Genomic DNA, 25781 nt, shown 5'->3' on the forward strand with positions numbered 1-25781 from the left:
CAGGCCAATCAACAAAACAAAGAAAAAGCCTTAACTTGTGATTTCTGAGCTCTTTTCAATTGCAGTTCACCCCTGAAGCACTTTAATAGTCGGAAAACCTGCGAGGGACGATGATACAGTATATTAGTGCGCTGTGAGGCAAGTTTGTGTGATTTATTAAAGTGAAGAATTTGTGACACTTTCTTCTGGTGTTTAATCTCTATCCCAACGAGGGTGGGAAAAATATTCAGAATATTACGTTTTTGGCATAGTTGAACTAATATCTTGGCAAGCAACTTGTTTAAGTAACAGTGAAAAAAGGCCTGTTTAGGATATTTACATTTAGCCCACGCTTTTATCCAAAGCGACTTACAATAAGTACATTTGTCAGAAGAAAGTGCAACAGTATATTTCTATCCGTACAGTAAGGATTTCACTAGATTTCACTAGATTTATCTCGTTTTGACTTTGTGCATTTTTTTATCTGACGATTTGGCAAAAATGTGGAGTTACTCTTGAGACGGTGAATTGTGAAGTTAATATTTCATGAAAAAAAATATATATTCAAGAAGTTATTTATGCTTGCGACCGTCAAGCTTTGGCCTTGCCGGGATGGTAACCACCAGTACACAGAGGATATGTATAACTTGTTGGATTTGGATGACATAGATGCATTAGACTAAATATCTTATGATATGATAGTTTTTTTGGCAGAAAATAAACATGTATTATTTACCAACAGAATTCAATTCCCAGCAATGTAGGGACAACTTTGAAACAACTTTTAGACCATAAATTAAATGTTGTATTTTTTCGTAAATTTGGTTGGTGGCTGGTCCATAATTTACTAATTTACTTGCTTCTCCCTGGAGTATTTCGGGCTCATGACATGAATTTTTTAATAATCCTGGCTATATATATATATTGGTCTCAACTGAGCCCCGTTACATTTATGTGGGGCCTTTCTTTGCCAGGTGCTATTAATGCCTATTTTCCGAGTGTGTCTTTATATGTAAGAATCATCACCATGATCAGGCAAGTGTGACAAATTATTATATTTTCAATTTTCCTAGCATGGCTGTCAGATACCTCTGTGGCTCAGAGGTAGAGCGAGTCTTCCTCCGATCGGCGGCCCGAAAGTGTCCTGGGGCAAGTGAACTGAACCCCAAATTGCCCCCGAAGGCTGAGCCATTGGCGTGCATGTGTGTGTGAAAGTGTGTGAAAGTGAAGCTCCTGGTGTGTGAATGTGTAGCTCCTGGTGTGTGAATGTGTAGCTCCTGGTGTGTAGGCTGCTCCTCTGCCGTCAGTGTATGAATGTGTGTGAATGGGTGAAATAGACTGAATGTAGTGTAAAGCACCTTGAGGAGCCGAAACAAAAAAATGACATTTGTAAAATATAATCATCCTGTGTTTCAGTTGTAATCATGCTTTTTGGAAAACAATGCAACTTTAAGGCAAATGTTTGTCGTTGCCCTCAATAGAAAAAGAAAGTGCTACGTTGATCTAACAGCAATGCCACGCAATGCACCTTCTTTATCCATACAACAAGGGCAACCAACCGGGTGTCGGCTCAGCGAGTACTTCGACATCTTGAACTTTTACTTGGCTTTGTGTGCCCCCCCCCCCCCCCGTCCCATGCCTGCTCCCTGCTCCACCCCTCTGCTCTCTGACAAAACTGTTTATTCAGGCCGTGTTGGGTGGGGTGTCCTGTTCTCAAGGGCATCCTGTTTTGCAGCTGCTCCGGAGTGTCTGTTTCTCTACCAGATTTCAAGGGATTTGTTTGTCTTGGGGATCTTTGTGAGTGTGTGTGTGTGTGTGTGTGTGTGTGTGTGTGTGTGTGTGTGTGTGTGTGTGTGTGTGGGCAAAAATGGACTTTTATGAGTATATCTCATGAAGCAATCAAACATCAGAGAGATACACGAGGCTCAGAGGGAGGCTGGGCTTTAATTCACATGCACACACATATGTCAAGCAAACACACACACACACACACACACACACACACACACACACACACACACACACACACACACACACAGAAGTAGGCTACTGAATCCAATGCTGGTATCCAGATGTTGTTATAATAAAAAAGGAAGTTATGAGATAAAGTATAACCTTTAAACCCCATTGACATTTTCAGTGGTATATATACATTTTTTAATTTGATTACGTCTGGCAGCTTGTGTAACAGCTGACCATTTTCTATTTTTTCTCCTTGTCGTGCAACTTTGTGTTCATACAAACAGAGAGAGCATATTTGTCACAGATTAACAACTTAAATATTCAATAGAGCAAAAATGGGCTTTGTTATTGTAGAGGACATCTAAGTGTTTGGTACACTTAAACGCACGTTCAGCCTTCTGGGGGTATCATTAGTATAATTAATATGAATAATCATAATAAAAAAGACACATCATGATGTAATAGGTGGCTGCATCTGCATGATTATTTTGTTGGTTTGTATCCCATGAACAGATTCATGGGAAAGATTATTCTCGGAGGGGATAATACCAGATGTCCTTTAAAGTTGAGCTGAAATCGAAAATAAAATGCCCTTTGAACCCTTTAAATCACGTTTCCAGTCATATTGTGCACCTATTTAACATGTAAAATTTAACTAAAAGATATTGCCGGGAAAAAAAATCTATTTCTTCGCATTATTTTTTGTTTTATATCAAAATCCAATATCTTTTTACTTCTTGGGAATCCAAAATATGACGCATGCGCACATCAACTACCAACCACATATGACCCCATGACATCATCCACTTGCACACTCAACGATCAAATCAAATTCCTCCTAACGTTATGCCCCGCCCCCATGCCAGAAGTTTCTATCGCACAATCTATTAATTGTTTATGGGCAATGGACACATTGAAGGTCATTATTCCACTGTCAAATTTTTTTTTTTTTTAACATTACCAGCCCATAAGGTTCTCGTGTAATGGAAACACTGATGATCACCGCTCCAGGAAATAGGACGGACCTCAGATACGATCTGTCAAACCTTCGTACCGTTGAGCTCGTGAGAACGTGAGTAAACTCTTATAATCAGTTTATGTTTAGCGACACGACTAGCAACGTGTTATCGTATCGTTATATCGCCGAATTAATATAACATTTTCACGAACAAGCGAGCGGTTAAGCTAGTTCCTAAAGTAGTTCAATGTCGGCGGTGACTGGGATGACGACGATGACGTAACCGTTAGGTGAGACGTTTTCAACCGTAAGTAAGTGAAGTTTTCGCGTTTAACGTATTTTTGTGTTCAGTGTCTCACACAGCCGTTATTTTAAATGGTTGTTAAACCCGTTAACGCTAAGATTAATTTGACCAACTGTTACGAATTCTCAAGTAACTTTAGCGTCGTGTGTATGCTAGCTCGGCATTAGCATGTAGCTAGCTTAATGTCGCTAGTTAGCTAACTGAAATTGTTGTTTAATCTTCACTTTTGAGGTCTTGCTCATAAAAAAAAAAATCTCTGTAAAATTAGCTATAGGTTTATATAGCTAAATATAATTACATTATAATTATTAAAAAAAACAAAAAAACAATTTAGCTAAATGTAATTCCCCCCAGAAAATATAAAAATTAAAGAATTGAGGGTTCAAATTAAGACCTTAATGTAGGAGACAGCTCATTAGTAATGATAATTATGATCACATTCGTTTGCAAAAACCCAACAGCTGTAATGTGACAGAAGGAACCTTTGTTATTGTACCTCAGCTGTATGATTACTTTCATTTTAACTTGTTAATTAAAAAGGGTGCATCTAGAAAGAGACACATACACACAATCTGGCTCAAATTGTATGTGGATTCATTTGACTATATTCAAAAGAGTGAGACATTAAAAGTGTACGATCCGTCTGCAGCATATAGTTGATGATCTGTCTTCACCACTAACGGTGAAGCCGTTATTGTAAGTCGCTTTGGACAAAAGCGTCTGCTAAATGACCTAAATGTAAATGAAGCAGCTACTGTTTCATAGTATATAATACACAAATCTGATAAATGTAATTGTTTCTCCCGTTACACTGCATTATAATCCCTGTGAAACAATTTAAACATCATCCCGTTGACGACCAACGACAGGCACCACTAAACAGCAAAATGGACTGACGATGTAAGGTACATCCACACACTATTTTTACTACTTTAAGAATGTATTTTAGGGTGGATTCCTCCTTTTCTGCTGAGTGTGATACCACAAATAACATAAACAGACATTGTTATGTAATAATCTTGCATTTCAGTCACCATTACACGCCGTGCTAATAATAGAAATGGCATTGATGGTTAAGGTGATTGACGTCTTCGCCCCATCTGTTCAATACTCAAAAGGCAAAAGGTTAACGCAACCACGTGTTACGGATGCTTGAGTGGCTCCATTTGTGTACTCTAAATTTCCCTGCGGTATTCCTCAGGTCATTACACATGCAGGCTTTTATGGTGCATACAGTGTGTGTGTGTGTGTGTGTGTGTTTATATGCTGCAAGACTTACTTATGGCTGTGGTCTTGCATAACACCAGTCAATTGGGACCCCTAATTATAATCCCCATATGTATATATATCATATTACGTTTGTTTTTTATTATCATTTTTGAATTTATGCTTTATACACCGTTGTAATATAATACAATTTAGAAATTGATGGGTTTGGGTTTTTATTTATAGTTTTTTATATATATATATATATTATTTATATATATACCATAAATCTGGTAAATTAGTTTAATCAGAAATTGAATCGGCCACAGTGAAAATGAAATAAAAATGAAAATGGTCCTTGTGTTTGTAAATCTTCAGCTTCATATAGTGGTAATATTTGTCAGAGTACACGTAAGATGGTTTATAATTCATATGGAGAGCCACGGCAGAGTGAACACATCCCGAGATGTAGTTAGACAGATGTGGTACATGAATATGAGAGTAGTGGGGGGGTGCACAGTCCCGTTTCACCTGCCACATCGACCGTAAAACGTTTCACCAGGTGACACACGAGAGACAGCACATCATCCAACCTGCTGTTTAATGCTGTTGTTCCTCACATGCAATAAAAAGTTATCATGAGCCTTTTAAAAAAAATGAAAGTTTGAAAGTAGCAATGTGAGGATTTAAATGTGAAGAGACAGTCATGGGGAGCTTCCCAGTCTCCCAATTACTTTTAATAATTGTATTCTGTTATTTCACAGGAACAGTTTGGATCAGATAAACTAAGTGATGCCGTTTTGATAAACTTAGCTTCCAAATTACTGTCAGATGTGACTGTTTCACATTACGTGAGGAAAACACAAGTTAAAGTGCCAATTAATCGTTTATTAGACAAAAAAGAAGATGACGATTAATGGATGAGTAAGGAACGTCTTATCAAAAAAATTGCTTTACATGATGTGATTCCTGCACATTCTCACAGAGACTTACATGTAATAATTTTGTCAATCGACTGAAAAATAATCTCCTGTTTAACTATTCTGATATTCAGTTAATCATTTAAATAATAATAAAAAAAAGACAAATTATTTAATGGTTTAAGTTCTGTGAAGATTTGTGGCTTTTCTTTTTCTGGTGTGAGAATATTTTCAATTCCTGAAATTGAGAAGGGCCAAATAGGCTAAAATATTTATTGAAAATATAATTGTTCATGAAAATAACCTCTCATCCATCAGTCGCCTATATAGAGTTGATAAGTTCTATTTTTGGAAAATGACATATTTAATTTATGATAATCTGACATTAACTTTACATTAACTCCATTCCAGCACTACTTGACAAGCTGAATGCAGGAGAAGTACATGGTAAAAATCTGCAAAATGAAGTAATGGTGTGTACTTATACAGCAAGGTTGGCCTGCCAGAATCTTACATTTATTTTCATCTGGTGGTAAATTTAGCAGTTGATAATGTATGAAGACTGGTGATCAGCAGGATTCCCTGACTAAAATCAATGCAAAAAAAGACAATAATGCTATTTTGCTTAAAAGACTGGAGACAGGAAGCCCGTGTTTAACGTCGCGATGCTATGATTTGTGGGTAAATGACCACGTGACCTCAGGTCAGAGAACCAGACTTTACTGTTACTGATGTCAGTTGACATTAAAGAGGAGGATAAAAATTCCGGTCACAAGAGCTGATCTGAGACCTGAAGTTAGATGAGTCATGGAGGAGGAGGAGGAGTTTTCCTCCTCTTCAGACTTTTACTATTTATTTATGTTGATTTTGAGAATTATATTTCCCTTTTTGAAAAAAATGTTTTGACTGCAATGTGTTGCCAACAAATAAATACACTCTCCACTCATATTTATTTTACTCGCTATGCATCGCCACATTTTCAGGAAACCATCAGGACTCTACTACGATCTTTCTTAACAGTGTCCTGTGGAGTTTCAAACCTGTCAAATAAAAATCAAATCGTCAAATTATAACCACTGCTGGATAGAATTATGTGATCTGGGTCTTGTCTGGTGAGGAGCTACTGTCCCATCTGTCTTTATTGACCATGATGCCGAGGCGGTAATCCTGTTTCCAGGCCAGCGCCAGCGAGGCAAGCCAGCCCCCCTTTTTGGGTTAGTTTATCAAATATCCAGCCTTCATTTCCATTATCTGTCCTGCTTTGGGGCTCGCTGCCGTCATTTATTACGGAGACGTTGGCTCAGTGGACAATATCAGACTTGCTATCGCTAAAGCACATTGTTCAAGATTACTTCATGTTATCAGCGTCTTGTTTCCTGCGACTCGACTAGAAAGACAGGCCTTTGCATGAACTAAAAAAATAGTATTACTGGTTTACTCAAATATGTCAGTATTTATATGATTACTTTTTAATTTGTTGATGAACACTCTTGCGCCGCAATGCACAAATTAAATTGAGGAGCAGCTCAAAGCTTGACAAAGCGTGGATGATGAGGTAGCAGAATATCTAGTTAAACAAAGGAGGTAAACAGTGTGCTTTCTCATTTTTGAAGATTAATTGGCACTATTTCGAACAGGAGTCACAGTTTAACGCCTCATACAGTGCAAAAATAATTCAGTGTATTTCGGCATTGTATTCGACTTGGATGGATACTATAAAGATGAGCAGACTGTATAGAATTTGTGTTTAATGTTAAACTGGATAGGATTCTATTATATTTGCTTGGTTGTGATAGAGGTGGCGTCAAGGCTGCACTGTTTCAATAACTGTCTCATGCAAGTACTGTACAGTTTGATTGATTTCTGTTCTCTGCTGTGGCACAGGTCCATTTAAAAAAAACAGTCTGGTATCAGAAACCATTATTTTCAATAAATAACAATTCAATGGATTTATTTGTTACATTTTCTTTTACAAAGTCAAGAAAGCAATGTTTCTGTCAAGTCTGATATTGCCCCCAGTACAACAGTTCAACAGTGAGGCTTACAGCTTATTAATTAAATACTATAATTAAGTACTGGCCAAAAGCCCAGGTATCAGTATCAGGACTGCAAAGGTTTTTCATTATTGAAATAATAAATAAATAAAATGAATAACCAAAAAGAAAAATTGATATTATGTAGGCTATATATATGTGTATGTGTATATACTGTATGTGTCAAATTATCTGACTCAAAGTTGAGCGTAAAGGTGCTTCACTAGATCTCTAAGAGTGTAAAAATAATAAAAGTATCCATCTTAACTGTTGCTTTTTCACATATTTTGATCTAAGATCTTATAATTCTTCAAATTAATCAAATAATTTGACCTCTTTTATGTGTATTTCACTCGTTTTGAGATTGTCACAATATGTAGAAGATATGCAGAATAAGGCCAGTGGCAGAGACATGAAGTGGAAATCTTTCCCCCCCTTTTTAAACCTGGAGCATGAAAAGGTGACAAAATGGATCATTTTTTGCAGCGTGTGCAGGAATTTAAGGGTAGATCAAGCTGTATTAACGTATGTAAATCTCTTCAGGGTGTGGAACCAGGGGTTTTAATGTCCACTCAGATGCCCATGTGCTTTGTAGCTCCACTATCAATTACATTTTTGTGAAATAACCCTAACTAAGAATGGATCTTCTTAGTTAGGGTTATTTCCATTCCTGCTCCGAGACATTCACTGTCAAATGAATTCCCACTGAGAGCTGGCTCGCAGATCAGGATGACTGCAACGCTCCCTTTTTTTGTTTAAATATTATATATAGAACAGCTGAAGGTAGACCGAGAGATGGAGGGCAGAACACGCAGCAATAGGCAGAATGCAAATCGAACCCGGGCCGTCGCTAAGGACGCAGCCTTAGTATGTGGGAAACATCTACCCAACCTTTATTTAATATACCTCCAATAAGGATAACTGGATACTTAAGGAGTAATTCAACCCCAGCGTTACAGAGTCTGAAGTGCAGCTAGCCTGGTAATTTAAATAGCAATCCCAGCAGAGGCCTTTTCTCTCTTCTCTGTGGACTTGGATCTTATCCATTAGCATTGTATGCTGGCATTATCAATTGATGAAGCGATCCATCAGCCCAATAGTAAAATAAAATGTGCTAATAGCCGGATTTCAACGAGTAGGGAAGCACAATACCGCTATTTTTCTCAGACCTAGTACAAGTATCGGATGTAGTTGTATCGGAGTAGTTTTAAGAGTGCAAGTACATGAGTACAGTATTGGATTGAGTACCCAATACTGGTATCGGTATCAGTGCATTCCTAGCAGTCACTATGTAAGATTTTGATCAATCAAAAATATTCCTAAATACCGATATACGTTGGGTTTCAGCTGACATGTGGTTTGGGGGGGTTTAGTCACTCTTAAACTCAATTTCACTGTTATTAATGTCAGTTTTCTTCTCACCGAACTCTCGACAAGGAAGCAAATAAGCACATTTACCCCCCCAAAAAATGTCAAACCATTCCTTTTAATATTTCTCATGGTTTAAGAAACATCAACCTCGGATCGGCGCCAGTCCCCTCGAGCAAACCCCCTCAAGGTGTAGATAATGAATGGATGGTACTACTAAAGGACCAAAGGCATTGGTTGAATGTAAAATATGTCTGACACTAGTATGTTCAACATGTTCTGTGCCAAACAAACCAGTTATCTATTCATGTAGTGGATGAGGCTACGTGTGCATGATGTAATATTCCAGCACTTTAACTAGATGATGCAGGTTTCCCCTAGAGGGACTATTTTGGTGACAGGTTTTAATAAAGGTGCACTTAAGCTTAGATTTAATGTAGTCGAGATGTGTGTGAGTGTGTGTGTGATATAGAATGTAACTGGGTTAATTCAAAGAGTAATGTGAGGTCTGTATCGCTGGAGGCATATGCCACGCGTCCCACGTTGCCTGACTTCCAAATGAATCAAGGCTTTTTTCCACAGTGTTGATGCCACTAGCGAAGTGCATATAGGGCTTTTTCAAACACTAAATATTACATCAAATAAGCCTGGCTGTGTCTCTGGTGTCACTAAGCAGAATCAGCTTTTCAGGCTTGCAAAAAAAAAAAAATCTCCGCTGCTGATTGTGTATAGACTTCTCTGGTGATTCTAAATTTAGATGTGCAGTAGTTAGCAGTAGCACATTGCCTTGTCTTTAAATCCTCAGAAATATGTACTTGCAGATAACCTCTATTCTGCAAAAGTAGAGCATTAAATGCTGTCAATATGTAGAGTGTGTTCTCTTTTAAAATGGGGTGAATGGTACATTTTGTTCCGTGTGGGATTGCCCCGTTGCCCTCGGAAGCACGAGTGTCAGCAAGTTGCGTTGTGCTCGGTAGGCAAATTGCTTCCCCTTAAAACCAAGCAATCGATGTTATTCAAATGTGGAATATATGGTGAATCCCAGACGGTTTTGTTTTGACTGGCGAATACCTCCGCGTACGTTCATATGGAAGGAATATGACACCGGGTACTTGGAAATGTGTGTTCGGGTCAAGCTTAACGAAATCAGTGAAATGCAATCCGTGTATTTGAATGTTTTATAAGAGGGGAACAGAGACAGGACATTAGGGTAACAAGTCATCTCATCCATGCCGTAAGTGGTCCCACCTCATTCATTTTTCATGCTGTCGTATTTAAAGGAATAGTTTGTAAAAAGTTTGGGGGGGGAACAGTGCTTATTCACTTAATGGTTGAGTAATGATGAGAAGATTGCCATCACTCACATATCTGTTCATTCGATATGAAGGCAGCTGGCAAAGCTGAGAATAGCAAAAGCCTGGCGATGTCTGACAAGTAATTAAAAGTCACCTTCTACTTTGTTTTAATGAGACAAAAAAAAAGAGTAAAATGACGGTTTGTGGTTTAACATGGAGGTTGACTATCTGTTGTCACAATGAGTTTGATAAGCAACAAACCTTAACCCTCATTAACAAAAATGGTCTGTTAGTTACACATGTACAGCGTTAATTAGTTTGATTGGCTCTGGATAAAGAAATGAACAAAGCTCATTACTTGTCTTAGTATATATATATATATTATGTTTTTGAAACAGCACTCGATAACATTCTGCATTGAGTGCCAGAAGCACTTTGTTGGAACTTGAGTTATCGTTGAATTATCCAGCAAATGAACAAAAAGACAAACAACCGGGACATGTATTTCGGCTCTCTCCTGGAAAGCCAGTAAACCTTTTCTTTTTTTGGCTCTAAGCTCCTAAACAACCTATTCTCCGAGTTGCTCTGTAATCTCCCGCATGCAGCATTGTGCTCACTTAACCTTGCAGTAAGCTGTTGCCTTCTTCTGTGAAGCTTAAATAATACAGGTCTGAGAGGGGCAATCAAATACTCACGAAGAAAACGAGATCTGAATCTCTGGAAGGCCGGTTTGTGCACCATGGACCTGGCTGCAGGACTGCCTCAAAGGCCTCAATCATTTGGAATTTCAAAAGCCTCTATTGTAATTCACCTTATCGCCCCAGCTGTGTTTTCGCTGAGTCGTGGGATGGTTATTGAATTATTGTCAACGTTTGGGCCTGTTTGCTGGTAATCCATCATTGCAAAGCAGCCCGCCTCCTCTCCCAATACTCTGTCCTCACCCCTCAACCACTCCTTCAGGGTTCCTAGTTTTATAATTTGGCCTGATGGAGAAGGGTTGGACCCCACTGTTCTCTATTGATTTGTCATCTGTTGGTAAATTGCCATTTTTCTGACGTTTCACGCTTCTTCTCTCGGAACAGATCGAGAAGATCATGAACTTGATCGGAGCGGGGATTGAAACATCCAAAAAGAAACAGCCCACCCGCTCAGGTAATAAACCCTCACCACCTATTATGTTTTCATGGTGATGAAATGCTGAATGGAGTTGTTGTTTATTCTTCTTCCAGAGATTAAGTGGTGTAATTTATTGGTGATGTAAAATTATGCCTGGTTCTGGGGGGGCATTAAGCAGACTCTTTTGTCCAAAGCGACTTCCAATAAGAACATTTGTCGAAAGAAAGAAACCACAACATATCATTGCTGATAAAGTAAGAGTGAAAAAATAGAAACAAGTGTTAGGTCCTCGTCTGAGGAAAGTAGTAGCTGTTTAGCAAGGATACCTGAAGTACAACAGTGATGTGATCGAGGTGAAGTCTGAACAACCAAACCAACCACACTTTTTTAAACACCTTGTAAGTGATTATGATTGTGAGCAGCAGCTATTCAGTATTCAAACCCGCCTTCAGAGAAAACAAAGGAGCTTTTATGTCCCTTTAATATCAGCGAGTCAAGCTGACGTTTGTTTGGCACATTGTCGTTATTTCTTATACACTTTTTTCCACTTTGCAGGAAATCTCATTCTAAATTCCCCTTCACTGTCATTTTGTGATGTTTTTTTTCTGGCGTAACTGTATATCTCAGCGGGGCTTGATTTGATAGTGTACTTAATCAAGTGTTCTTCAGGCAGTTCAGAGGGAGAAGCCAGCTGGCGTCAGCTCAGTGTGTTTAGATAACACTCCTGAGTTGATTCGGCGTAAACCTCCCAACCATTAGAGACCCTGCCATAAGGTGGTTTCATCATCACACGCTATTGTGTAACAGCCCCCTCCGGGTCTATACGCACGACGCCTGCCTTTTTAGACGGCAGATTTATTAGGATTAAAAACTTTTCATTATTTATGCACGATGCGTTTTTTCACGGACTAACAATCTGCTGACCACAGCGAGGTGGAACGCCACGGAAAGACTGCAAACCTTGAAAAATGTGGATGTGATTAAAGGACGTGAAGGGAAAGGACGCGGGAAAGTAGAAAGAAACGACATTGGAGTGAAGAGAGTTACAACTTATACTGCAACGTCATTGTTTAACCCTTCATGAGTCAGTGTGACGTATATAAAAATACTGCATGTCTAAGCAGGTGAAATATCAACATTTTACTGTTAACATTCAACCAATTATACTAAATGTTATAGTAAAGTAAGTCAATTCATATTCTCCAAGTTAATGATATTATAATAATAACAATAAAAGTAAACTGTACCTAGAAGGGAACTCGGAGAGTGCAGGCCAATGGTCTGCTGCCGTATTTTAAAAAGTAAAACTAAAACAAACAAACTAAATGGAAAACATTACCTCCTAGGTAATAATTAAAGCGTCATATTGAAATACATATGAACATTAATAACATGAAAGATGTTAACATGAACACCTATTAATCACTTTCACCTTCATTTTCATCTCAAGTCTCTCTCATGTATATTCATGCAATATAACAAAAATTCCTGAATATTATTTTTCATCCAAAAGAAGATGCGTATGAGTGAAGACAGTCCTCAAGCCAAGCTGGTCTCCATCGCCGTGTTAATTAAGGATTTTAATTGTAACCTGACAGCCAGCACACCCAAGCATTCTCAGTTTAATTGCTATGCTAACAATTAAGACCCGAGGTGATTCCACGTTACGTAAGCGGAAATATGTTGTTTGTTTTTTTTCTTCTACGTCTACACATATAGGTGTGTGCTATTTATAGGCCGAGTCTGAGGAACAGCATGCAGAAAGTGTCCCAGATTCAGCTGAGTCATGCCGTTGCTGCTCCGATTTTAATCAGAGATTGTGCAACGAGTCGGGTTGCGAAAGATGCTTTTGTTGCTGTTTTTTGGTGCGTGTGCCGCTTAGTAATTTCTCTTTTTTTCCCACAATGTGATGAAAGGGGGACAGACAGGTACCCGTCTAAGGAGAGGGAGGGAGGACAGGAGAAGGAGATTACACAAAGATGGAAACCTAAATTGTCACTCTGTATTCCACCTTTATCTTTTTTCATTGTGACAGTACTGGAAACCTTATCCTCTATTCCCAATTCAGTATATTTTTTTATTCCCCCCCCCCCCCCGTATACTGTCCCTCTCACGTATCAGTAGCCAACAAACGGCCAATTCATCAGATCTCTGAACATCCCATTTTTTTCGGAGCAACTTAAAAACCTGCCCTGCAATTTTAATTTTTTTAATTTGAGGCTGTTTGTGTTGCGTGCACGTCACGAGTGTCTCGATTGTGCGCTAAGTGAGCAACTGAGTAAATGAGCTTAAGGAGAGAGAGGGAGAGAGAGCTCAGCTAACATGGGAGGCATCGGCTCGGTTTGTGTACAGGCAGACTCTGACGTTCAAAGGGAACAGAGTCCGCCTTCAGTTTCCTTGAATTAATTCAGCTTTGCGGCTCATTTTCTCCACCGCTCGGGTGTGTTGACAATGCACTAGTGCTTTTTTCCCTCTGCTCTGATAAAGAGGCACGGCTTCATCGATGCACAACCTCTACCTCTCTGTAAACAGGTCTTTCTGGGGGGGGGGGGGGTGCACCTCCCGAAGCCAAATCCAGACCTAGGAGCGCTCAAACGGCCGAGAAAACCCACTCGGATAGATTTGACAGGTTGGCCTGTTTAACAGGGGGATAAGACAGTGACCCAGTTCCCCCCACCACGGAGGAGCATTGGATACTGTCAGTCAGTAATTAGGTCCTACTACCGTGGGAGGTGTTGCTGTCCCAAATGAATGGAAGTAATTGGATGGGGGTGGCGGGTCTTCGTCTGGATATTGTGGCGTTGGAGCTGACTTTGGTTTGAGGCTCAGGAGGAAAGTAGAAGAAGGAGGAGGAGTCGTGGGATCTTGTGGTGAATCATAATTAGTCCGCTTCAATCCTTCTTACGTCCTATTACCATCTTATCTCGCTCGTGCGTTTCATCGCCTCCTCCTATTAGTCTTTCTCCCTCTCTTATCTGTCTCCTGCTCATTCTCTCCCTCTCTCCCCCCTTCTATCTCTCTCTCACTCTCCCTTCCTCCCCTCCATCATCGTCCTCCTCTTCAGCCGGGGCCAAATCTGACAGCAGCTTCTCTTCTCTGAGAACAAAATGACGAGCATTTTGGTGCTCGCGGATGACTGACGGGTCACGGACTTGGCCTTTTTACCTGATCGTTTGCCAGAGCAGGGAGTGAAGTCAACCAATTACGAAGGAGGTTCAATCAATGGCCCCTTCACGTTGCCCCCCCCTATCTGTTGGCACAGCTTCTCCTCACCCTGACTGCCTTGCCGACTGGCTGACTAGCCCATCTGGGAATGTGTGAGGTGATTGCAAGCAGCTTGAAAGTCTGCATAATTACACTCTGCCTGCAGCTGTATCCAGATAACAGCAGTGATGGACGTATATAACCCCCCCTCCCTCCTGCATAGGTGGTAAAGTCTCCCGTTCCCTGTGGAGACTAAAGCACTGTGTTCAAGTCCTTTTTACCCCAAAATGTATCTTAATTATATATCATCTGACTTTGTGTATCCAGACCTTTTGCCTGAAAGTAGCCTCTGTTGTGCTCTAAAAACGTGTGATATGACGCGAGCATCTGGAAGTACTTGAATGAATTTGCCCCTGGTCTGTCAAGCTGTCTGACTGGGACTTGGAAGTGTGTCTGAGTGCATTAGAGACTTCTGCCGACTTGAATCAATGCTGCCCCCCCCCTCCCATTTTGTCCTATCATCAAAGTGAGATGTGAATGAGTTAAAGCCGTGTGGTAATGTGCAGCGGCTCGACGAGCCTCTTTGTTTCAGGATCCCATGTTTAGCCTTGAGATATTTGGCGCCTTTTCCTGCAGAACAGGATCGGGTCTTCGTCATGCATTCTAGTCATTCTTGGCAGAGATGGACTGAGATTTTTTTTATTTCTTTTTTTTTTGGGGGGGGGGGGGGCTCTCTGCGCTTGCTCCTTGCCTCCGATGGTGGAATCCTTTCTGCACTGGCAAGATCAGAGTGCCTCTGCAATTGTAATCAGTGCAGTGTAAGGGGATTGTGTGTGTGTGTGTGTGTGTGTGTGTGTGTGTGTGTGTGTGTGTGTGTGTGTGTGTGTGTGTGTGTGTGTGTGTGTGTGTGTGAGAAAGAAAGAAGGAAAGGGGTGCAAGAGGTAGAGAGAGACAGACGGTGACGAGAGAGCAAGAGTGTGTTTGCGTTTGAGGACGAGAGGCAGGGAGTGAGACAGGGAGAGAGAGAGAGTGCAGTCCAGAGAGAGAGAGAGGGAGGGGGGAATTGATATAATGGGAGAGTGAGGGACAGAGAGAGAGAGAGAGAGAGAGGTGGTTACGTTAGAGCAGCACCCCACTTCATCAGGCAGCATACGGCAGCCCTGCAGTGCGATCACACGGCATGGGAATGGGGCTATGAGATCGAGAGCGAGAGAGAAAAAAAACGCAGAGAGAGAGAGAGTGAGGAGGGTGAGGTGGGGGGGGAGTTAAAAAGAAGAGCTTGAGGGATTTGCTTGGATGAGAAGAGGGGTGGTGGGGGGGGGAGATGATCTGAGTCCGTTGCCTGTCGTGGATGTGGGGAAGTACGTGGCAGCAGTGGCTGAGGTTGAGGCAGATCTCCCGCGTAAGAGTAGCCGGCGTCGGGACCGCGAGCAGCGAGGGGAAGCGTGCGAGAGCCGGGAGAGCAGCTGCCGTCACCGCGTCTGCACCGCCTGCATGTCTCAGACAGGCAGGGGATGCAGCAAAGCTCTGCCCTGAGCACAGAGGCTGCTAGCTGTACCCAGCCAGGAGAAGAAGCCAGGTGGGCTGGGGTGGGGAGCTTGGAAGGGAAGGTGGTGGTGGTGGTTTGGGGGTGGTGGTGGTGATGGGCTGCCTGCCTGCCTCCTCGGGAAGGAGCTGGCTCAACCCTGCTACTGTGGTCCTGCAGTGATCCCCCCGCTTCAGAGTTGAGAGAGGCTCATCTGCCGTCTCGTTGGACCTGAACACTGGATTTACCGCTCTGAGAGATGAGAAGCACGTTCGGTGGCGGAGCAGCAGCAGCAGCCTGCGGAAGAGCGTGAATGCCGGGCAGCGCCGGCACCGGCAAGGACACCGAGCCTTTTCCCACCGGCAGGCAGCGTACCGGGAGCTTTATCAAGGAATCTATATTTGGATTTGATTATGAATTGAGGAGTTTGGAATCAGCACACTGGAAATCCATAAGCCAACGTTTCTTTTTTTTAATGTAGGATTTACAGATATGTCTACCTGACCGTAATTCTTCTATGGAGTAAAGACTGATTTAAGCAAATGTGTATTCCTTGAAAAAAAAAAAAAAAGATAACATGAGTACCTCAACAGTACTTTAGAATGCTGCTACCTTCATTATATCAACCGTGTCCTAGCTCTCAAAGAGATTGACCAATGAAGCCATGGGACTCAGCCAGAGCTTTACAAGTATGTGTTGAAAACCATGACAAATTTATTTTGGGGGAATATTTCTGTGTTAACACCCAAATGGAGTAATTTCTGCTTTTAAGGAAGAAAAAAAAATGATGGGGATAGTTTCAGTAAATAATGTGTGATGTATGAAAATGTTTGACTTTAGTGATAGATGTTTCCGTTTTCCCTCAGCCTTAAAAATGATTTAGTCTCTGACTTTATGGTGGTGTTTTGGGACTAGCCAGGCACTTGTTCTTACACTTGCTCATCTGCTCACTAAAGGGATGTGTAGTGAACCCTGTTTGTTGGAAGATGCCGTAGTGGCTCAGTCCAACATAACTAAAGAGATCCAGCTTCAGATGGGCGTCCTACCCTGCACTACCTCCACCCTCGCCTGACATCTTCAGTCAGTCACACTAACACCAGTGGGCGTATATTAGCCTAGTCAGTGTCCCCCCCACCCCCCACCCCCTGCAGGGCTTCAGCTGGGCCTGCAGCACCTCCTACCCTCCCGTGTTTGAGTTAGCTGGGCCCCCCCACCCGTACCTCGGGGAGCCCCCTCACCCCCGGCCTGGACCCTGTCTCCCCCCCGCCCCGCCTGGTGCTGCTGCACTCGGCTCTGCCTCTGCTGGCCGAGGATGATGTGGCAATGCCATGTGTCGTCCTCTGAGTGCCGCTGCTACCGGCTGAACGGCTTCTCCCTGCTGAAGCGCTTCCCTCTCTCGGCAGATGGGGCCTGTGGTAAAGCCCTGGACCAGCCGGTCGGCGAGTGGCTGGAGCACGTGGGGCTGCCGCAGTACGAGAGCAAGTTCCTGCTCAACGGCTTCGACGACCTACGATTCATGGTGAGTCACCTGCGGCACGTCGTCCCCCCGGGGGGTGGGGGGGTCGGGTCCACTGTACGTCACGCTGTCTCGCCCCATGTCAGCCTCGCAACGTTTGTCTTTTCATGTCACCACACTGCTCTCTCACCCTCTGCTTGTCAGTAACCCCTCTCCTCCCCCCTCCTCCCCTCTCCTCCCCCCTCCTCCCCCTGCACTGTGTCTCTTCCATCTCACCTTTCCCCCCCCCCCCCCTCCCTTTATGACTCCTCTTCACCTCCTGTGCAATGCATGACCCTGCTGAAGACTTATAGTCCCCTTTAAAGAATATGAGCTGTCACCATTGGAAAGAAAAATGACAACCGAAACCCATTAACTTTCCCCCCAATCATGCTCAAATACTGTTAAAATGTTAATGTCGCCTCCCTCTCCCCCTTTTTATTGAATCTTCTCGTTTACAGTCACTGGACTTAATGTGTGTAGATACAATCAGACAACCCTGGACACACAATCCCCGATACAAACACACTGGAGTTACATCGATGCTTGCCAAAATCTCACTAAATCCTTTCCCATTATGCTCTGATTGTGATGCATCACTCACTGCAATGTATGATTAGGCTGCAGCAGCATGCTAATGTTGTATTTATATAAACTCTATACTCCTGGTTTAGAGTTTAACACATTTTTGCATGCAGATAGTTATTTTGGAAAGAAATGTATTTTTTCGTAAGTTAAGTTATCAATAGACTGGAAATCTGTTTTGGCATACTTTGGATAAATGTTAACGTTAAAAAACGCCTCCATCAGATTACATATTGATAGTTTAACTCAGCTGCAGCCTCAAGGATGTCTACGTTCTGACTGAAAGCATTGCCGTGTTTCCCCGTAAGAACATTTGCAAGGAAACTTGACATTTAGTCGGGCGATAGTAGAAAAACACCATTATGTGTTCTATCCTCCCGGTCATGTTGCTCTGAAAAACCTCGGCTGTTCGTGGGTAAATAACTTGATCCAAAGGGTAAACGTGGACATTTCTCACAGCGCTGCAGAGCTGCATCAGCACTACGGGCTCTATGTTACATGAGATTGTCACACTTTGGGTGAGAGCAGGGAGCTCGGAGGGGAAAGTGGTTGTATTCATAAAGCGTTCCAGTTAAGGAGAATTTTATCACTGGTGAGGCAACATAATAGGAGTCCTTATGAACACGTGATTACTCCCGCTATGAGGTGCTTTACGCTCAGATTGGTGTTTGTTCACGGGGGTGACAGCAAGCCCAAAGGAGTAGTACGTGTCGCCATAACACAGTACGATATGGAGTAGACCTGTCGTCCTGCTCAAAATATCTGCAGATGTTAGCTTCATGCAGATGTATCGACATCGTGGATGTGTCTATTAACTAACACGACATGGCAGTACAGAAGTGTCTGAGGTCATTTGGAGTCAGTGTTTTCATTGCATGGACAGCTTAGATTTTTTCTAGAACTATTGATGCATTCATAATAAATATTATATATCTTAACCGATAGACCACTTGGACGCCCAAAGATCCTCATAAAATTGTTATGGATATCAGTATTGGCCTCAAAAATCATATGGATGCAATCTTTTTATCCCTGTATATGTAATATTATTGTATGTAATATTATATACGATGACAGCATACTCTCGAGAGCATCAATAGGTAAAATTGAAATGCTGTTTTTTCCACTTAGCTCGTAAATTGAATACCGATATTGCCATAAATCAGTCCTGCATATTGATGCCCCACAGTAGCCTAATGCAACAAGAGATGTTAAAGAAATTGCTAGCTGAGTATTAAACATATTGGTTCATATTCTAACGGTGTACGTTGTTAAGCGTTCAGATATCTTCGACGGCGGTTAGAAAGCAAACAAAGAAACCCCTCTTAGTGGGTGGGAAGGTTCCACGTTGACGTGGGACGTTATGCGATGAGAAAGGATCGCTCATTAGGTATTCTGATGTTGGGTTTTTTTTTTCGTGCCACAACACTAATGCGTCTGCTGGACTTGATGCATGGAGGAGATAAATCATTAATTTCACGGGGCGAATTACCCGTTGGATGCTTACAAGGATTGGTGGTGGAGGTCGCAAACAAGGGAAAGGTCAGAGTAGCCAGACTGACATTGTGAATGTTTAATATTGTGCCCTTTTAGATTGTGCCAGACTTTCTGCAGATGTGATCAATCTAAGCGAACACGGACGTCAGGCTTCGTTTCACCGTCCAGTCAAATCATTTCACGTCATTTATTAGTTCTTTTAGCAGCGCTGTGTTTCGTCGCTGTGATGTTGAGGCAAACCGTCTAGTGCGAAACAGAAGAAGTTACCCATCATGCATTTACATTGCATCTTCCCCACATTAATATTGCATCAGATTCTGCAGCCCCCCCTTCTCTTTATTCTCATGTTATAAATGTAGAACTGAACATACATGCAAAGAAGTCGTTTTCACATTATTGTTACGCCGACTCACTCGAAAATAAAAGTAACACAATACGATTTTTCTCAACAATCCCCCCCCCGTGGTGCAGAGCAATAGAGCAATCCTAATTCACTGTTGCATTAACCGAGTGCATTTAGCGAGATGAAGGACTTTCTACCATGGCTGCATCCGCCAGTCGCGTCTGATTAAATCCAACTACGCTCATAAGCTATGTACGAACTGAACCATGTATTCCCGTCACATGTTTCAAACGTGGCATGAAATAATAAGTTTGCCGAGCCTCCCGAGGCATCGTCAAAAACGTACATACTGTGTTAATAAAAGTGGAGAATCTATTTTTGGGGCTCTCGCCTCGCATCAGAGCCCAGCTTCATTCTGACCTTTTTATACTAGTGATCAGTGAGTAATCTCCCAGACTGCACCCTTACTCGGGTGCTGCTGCATTGTGTGTGCTCTGAAACCAATCCAGTAAGTTAGAGCAGAGTAAAAGACGAACATTTTAACATTCTTGGCCAGGAAGAATCAATCTGCACTGGCGGCCCATAGGGGAGAAAACGCTTAGCTCCACAATTTCAACGTTTTTTTTTCTCCTCGTACTCCTCTAAACCAGAGTACGATGAACAGCTACATGAAATAGACAAGAATCTGCTTGTCAATCAAGATTTCAGGAGGTTTCTGAAATGTATTATTGTTCTACGTCCTAAATGGATGTGAGATATTCTTTGGACGGTTGAGTTTCCCTCCTGTAAGACGCTGCTGCGGTTGTGGAGGCTTTGTTCCGTCTGCGTCGCACTACATCAGATTGATTACTCTTGGCATGCACAATTTATTTGACTTCATTGTCCTCCCACTCTGCCGTTACTGCTCGTGTCATAGATGTGCATATTATATATGTGTGTGTGTGTGTGAGTATGTTATTAGCAAGTGTGTGTTTGCACAGCTACATTTTGTTTGCCTCCTGGTAGTTACAGCGTAGAAAGAGTCATTTTATATATGAGATATTTGTCATATGTCAGTATAGTGTCTTCAGTGTGTAAGGAGAGTGTGTGTGTGTGTGTGTGTGTGTGTGTGTGTGGACATTTAAATAACTGCACACTATAATGGATTACTGATGTATTCTCATTGATTCTACTGCTGTATGTCCACATTGTGTATTGTCTCCGTGCATGTGTATGTTTTTGTGTGTGTGTGTGTGTGTTTGAGGTCGACTGTGTGTGTGTGCGCTTGTTGTGTGAATGTGTTTATCCGTGTGTGTCTCTTTTGCGTTTTTTTTTCCGCTCATGTAGGGGAGTAACGTGATGGAGGACCAGGATCTCAGAGACTTCGGGATCACCGACCCGGGACACAGGAAGAAAATCCTCCACGCGGCACGCAGCTTGCCCAAGGTAGTAACCGTCATAGCTTTACCTCGGCGCTGAGGGAGTCAAAAATACAAAAGGTCACCATGTCAGGTTTATTACGACGGCGTATTAGGGCCACTCCAGGAGGGGAAAAAATGTCCAGAGAAAAAAGGTTGCAAATTTATTTTTTCTAGTTAATACATCATGGGCGGTTGGGCTTCACTTGTCATACAGGAACCACAACAAGTTGCTTGACCAGATGTTTGCCGTTGCTATGACAACAAATGAAAGCCACCGGAGCCACACAAAAATAAATGCGTACATCAGGGGCGTAATTTGTAGGGGGGTTACAGGGGTCATGACCCCCGCAAACCTCAAGCCCAGACAATATAACCCCCCCAATATAATCACATAATTCCGATAATTATTTTGCATGCATAATTTTATCCATTTTATGTACCTGCAAAATAGTTTTGTGTTTAATCATGTGGTAATGTAACCCCCTCTCCCACCCCTACCCCCCCTACACACACTTGGTATTTCCCAACCCACGTTCTCTAAAGTTTACATTTGAAGTCAGTCACTCGCCGCTATGAGTTCGGGAGAGGAGAAGTAGCTCAAGCAGTGTCAGGCTAACATCATGAAAAGATCTTCAAAAGGCGGACAAACAACTATTTTTCACTGTTGGACTTCGGCTGCTAATAAAAAAAGAAAAATTCATGAACAAAAGGAGGTAAATATAGATGCACATGTTGTTAAATTAGCTGAGTGGCTAGCTAGTTGTTCTGCAGCAGCCTCCTGTCAGTACATACATGGGAAGTTAGCTAGCATAGATGCCGGTTGTTAGCATCGTAATAAAAAAGTAGCAAATCTGCGACTTTATAAAGTAGCAAATATGCTACTAATGTTCACTTGTTGTCATAGCAACGGCAAACATCCTCTATGACCTCTATAGTAAAGTCGCAAATTTGCAACTTTTTTGTCTCTATAAGTTTGAGTTCTACAGTGTCCCTGATACGCCGTCATAGTTTATAAAACCAGTAGAGAAGTAAACAAATGGATAATAGGATTAAGGGTTAGACACATTTTATACTTAGTATATTTTATACGATAGATGGTTCATCAGAGTTGATGCAAAAACCTCCCAATAAAAACCTGCAAATGGAATTATATTTTTGCCTACAGATGCTATAGATCAAGGTGAAGTCAAAAGTACATGAAGATAATAACTTTCACGTAAAAGTACTATTGCATTGTATCGCTCACTATCATTTTTGTAAGTAATACCTCAAAATCCATTGCAAAGTAATGGATGAATAAAAATGATGATGACTGTTGACCTTGCCGTCCCCACAGCGGCTTTAGTGAGGTAGAATTATAGCCACAACTGGACAGAGTTAATATATATATTCTGTACATTGTGATTGTGAAAGTGTTTGCAGTGCTTCAGCTCTGTTTCTCCGTCCCTCCAGGTAAAAGCACTGGGCTGTGACGGCAGCACGTCTCTCGTCTCCTGGCTGGACGGCCTCGGCCTGCATGAATACCTGCCCAACTTCCTTTCCAGTGGCTACCGCACGCTGGAGTGTGTTAAAAACCTGTGGGAGCTGGAGATCGTCAATGTAAGAAACCATCTCTTACTTTTATCCCGGTTTAATTTACAATTTTTTTAATGGGTGAGCCAGAAATTGTTCGGAGTCCTAACGCTTCTGACAAGCAGACATAAGTGTTGATGACAGTCTGGACTATTTCCTTCATCATAAAACTACCTGTTTTATGGATCATGTTAGAGGCTAAGAAGCACTTTTAAGAGTGATGTTGAAATACCAGAGAAGTGTTTGGGAGGATTGAATCATTCCAATAAAACTATAGCAGAAGCTTAAATAATCACTGAGTAATTACGAAATAACTAAGTGATCTAAAATATAACTTAAATGTGGTGACTGATGACAGGGAAGTATATCATTTTGTTGAATCTTTATGGAAATCGTGTTATATATGATTAATTGAAAGTTTCTTTGAGGCTAAAGCTGTGGAGCTCATAGAGGAACATGTGCAGGTGTCTATTTGTCTGATTGTGCGTTCATGAGGGTTTTGCAAGACGATTAATATATTTTAATAATAATATCATATTCCTCTAAATACGTTCCCCTGACTTCTCTCTTTAAATCCTTGATTTATTGGAATGTTTCACTTTGTCAGGCTTCTAAAAATGACTCATATGAACCAATTTGAGAAGGAAAAAGAAATCTATTTGGCCCCTTGCCATTACAAGGTTACATGTGTGATGCGGCCGTAACAACCAATCACGTAGACGTTATCATCGCTCGTGTCATGATGGGCAACCAGACATCCAAACAGACGATCTGATGTGGTTGATGGGCTTTTTTACAGCATATTTTCCCCACGTATTCCTGCATTTCTATGTGTGTATTTGTTGTTTAGCAGATACACACAGACACTAAAAACATTCATTTACATACAACACCATGACATCATCGTCTCTATCACACTTAGTTATGCAGAAAAATAAACAGCATATCATTTATTTATTTATGTATTTATCTCAAGCATTCGACATACTGTATAAGAAAAAGAAATATAAACATAAATCAGATTCATCCAGAAATCGAGTACATTGAGAAGGAGCAGACGGAATGAATTCCAATTCATTACCACTAAATCCTAGTTGGTGACTGTTTCAGCTCATTCCAACAGCCATAAATCTGAAAAACAACAGATTTTGCATATACACAAAGACAAGTGGAGGAAAATGGTAGAAAGCAGCAGCTGCTGCAGCAGCCAAACTCTGTATGTGCAGCAGGGCGAGAGTCCAGCACACTGCGATGCAGCACAACGATGACGTTCAACATGCAGAAACGGCCCGCCAGCTTCTTGGATCAGGAATCACTTTGCTCATTACATCTTCTTCTTCGGCATCTTACCGTCGTATCAACCATCAATTTGATGTACGAGCCTTACGTTCCCAGAGAGTCCCAAGGCACTTCATTGCTATTAAAACGCTCTCCTATTTCACACACACACACCTCATGCATACTGGTCTCACTGGGATTCGGTACGCGAGGATAAGGAAAACAGCACCAGAGATCCAGACTCTGCTTCTCTGACTCTGGCTGAATAAATAATTGAAGCCCTCAGACAAAAGAGCCATACGAGCCGGTTATGGAATATTTTGTACCGGGGACGTAATTGCCAATGTAACATTAATCACTCGACATCCACCTTTACCGGATGAGCATGAATGTTAATAGCCAATTATGCTAATATACAGTATTAAGATAATGAGTTTTGACTACATAAAATTAACCTATGGTTTCTCCTCTTGAGGGTTTAAGCCACGTAAAAAGGTTTCAAGAGACAGAGATCCTCGTGTTTTTAAATAGCCTCAATTAAAACGATTCAAATTGTGTCAAATGAAGCGGATCTGTGTATTACATCTATTTGAAAATGTGCCTGTTTTTTTTTTTTTTAAATCCTTCTTCTGTTATTTGAGCACCGTGTCCAAAAATGGATTGTGAATTATAGAGTGTCCCGGGACGGAGACAGTGGCGTACTCAGAAGCTTACGGCAAAACAGATTGAGTCTGAATTATTGACGAGAGTCATTCCTGTTTGCCCGCGGATGCCTGCCAGTGAGGGGTGCATGCCACTAACTATGTGTCAGTGTATTTTGGATATGTGTCTCTGTTGGCTTAGTCTAGATGAATTATTTTTGTTTGCGATATGTGCGCTTGCGTCTTTGTAGTACTGTATTAGAACGACACAACAACCTGTGAAGAAGTCGAGTAACAAGTTAAAAGCAACAGTCTTCTTCCATTCTCTTCTGTTGAACAAGAGTTACTGTCATGTTAACTTTTAGACACATTAAAGCTGCATGCTCAGAATCTGATTATGTAAATGTGTCTTAAAGTGATACGTATCTAATTCCTCTCTCCATTAGATAATCTGCAGAATGTCTAAAGAATGTACTTTAAATACTCCAATTACTGGACTGTACATTGGGTCAATCAGAGTGAGATTCTGCCATGTTTCTGTCATAAAGTATACAGTAGAATAAACCAATACTGGGTTTAAATGTCACAGTGAAATCTGACAACATACATATGAACTTTACCCAAATAACTGTATTTTGTATGGATTTATTCCAGCAAATTGAGGATACAGTCTCTATAAATAAATTTAAAAAAGACAAATAGGTTTTACAGAAATGCTTCTTTCTAAAACAATTCTTTGTACAGACTATGATGCTATGATCCTTAAAATATATGTACCCTTCCAATAAATAACAACGTCGCTGCACTGGACTCATGATGCCGTCCTCCCTAGGTTATAAAGATCGGTGCCCTGGGCCACAGGAAGCGCATCATCGCCTCTCTGGCAGAGAGACCCTACGAAGAGGCTCCGACCAAGTCCCGCCGCCTGTCCCCGATTATGGTGAGTGTGGTAGAAATGTAGAAACTCTTTGTCTGGTGGCAGCGAGTCGATGTCGGCTCTACAATCCACAAAAACACAACACAGTCCAAGAGATATGTGCTGCTGTTTAACTATCGAAGTGCAGAAACACACTGTCAACGTTTAATGAGGGGAATAGACT

At 41.5% G+C, this 25781-nt stretch overlaps 1 protein-coding gene across 2 annotated transcripts in view; it reads left to right on the forward strand.

Moving 5' to 3' along the window:
* anks1ab (ankyrin repeat and sterile alpha motif domain containing 1Ab) overlaps positions 1-25781 on the forward strand; it is a 36857-nt gene that overhangs the window by 1222 nt on the left and 9854 nt on the right. For both annotated transcript variants that reach the window (XM_084033620.1, XM_084033621.1), the window contains exons 2-6: positions 11108-11177; positions 17274-17389; positions 21117-21215; positions 22643-22789; positions 25514-25621. In XM_084033620.1, coding sequence (XP_083889746.1) covers positions 11108-11177; positions 17274-17389; positions 21117-21215; positions 22643-22789; positions 25514-25621 — 540 coding nt within the window. The remainder of the gene's footprint in view (positions 1-11107; positions 11178-17273; positions 17390-21116; positions 21216-22642; positions 22790-25513; positions 25622-25781) is intronic.

Source organism: Eutrigla gurnardus, assembly GCF_963514095.1.
Source record: "Eutrigla gurnardus genome assembly, chromosome: 2".
NCBI classification, from domain to species: domain Eukaryota; kingdom Metazoa; phylum Chordata; class Actinopteri; order Perciformes; family Triglidae; genus Eutrigla; species Eutrigla gurnardus.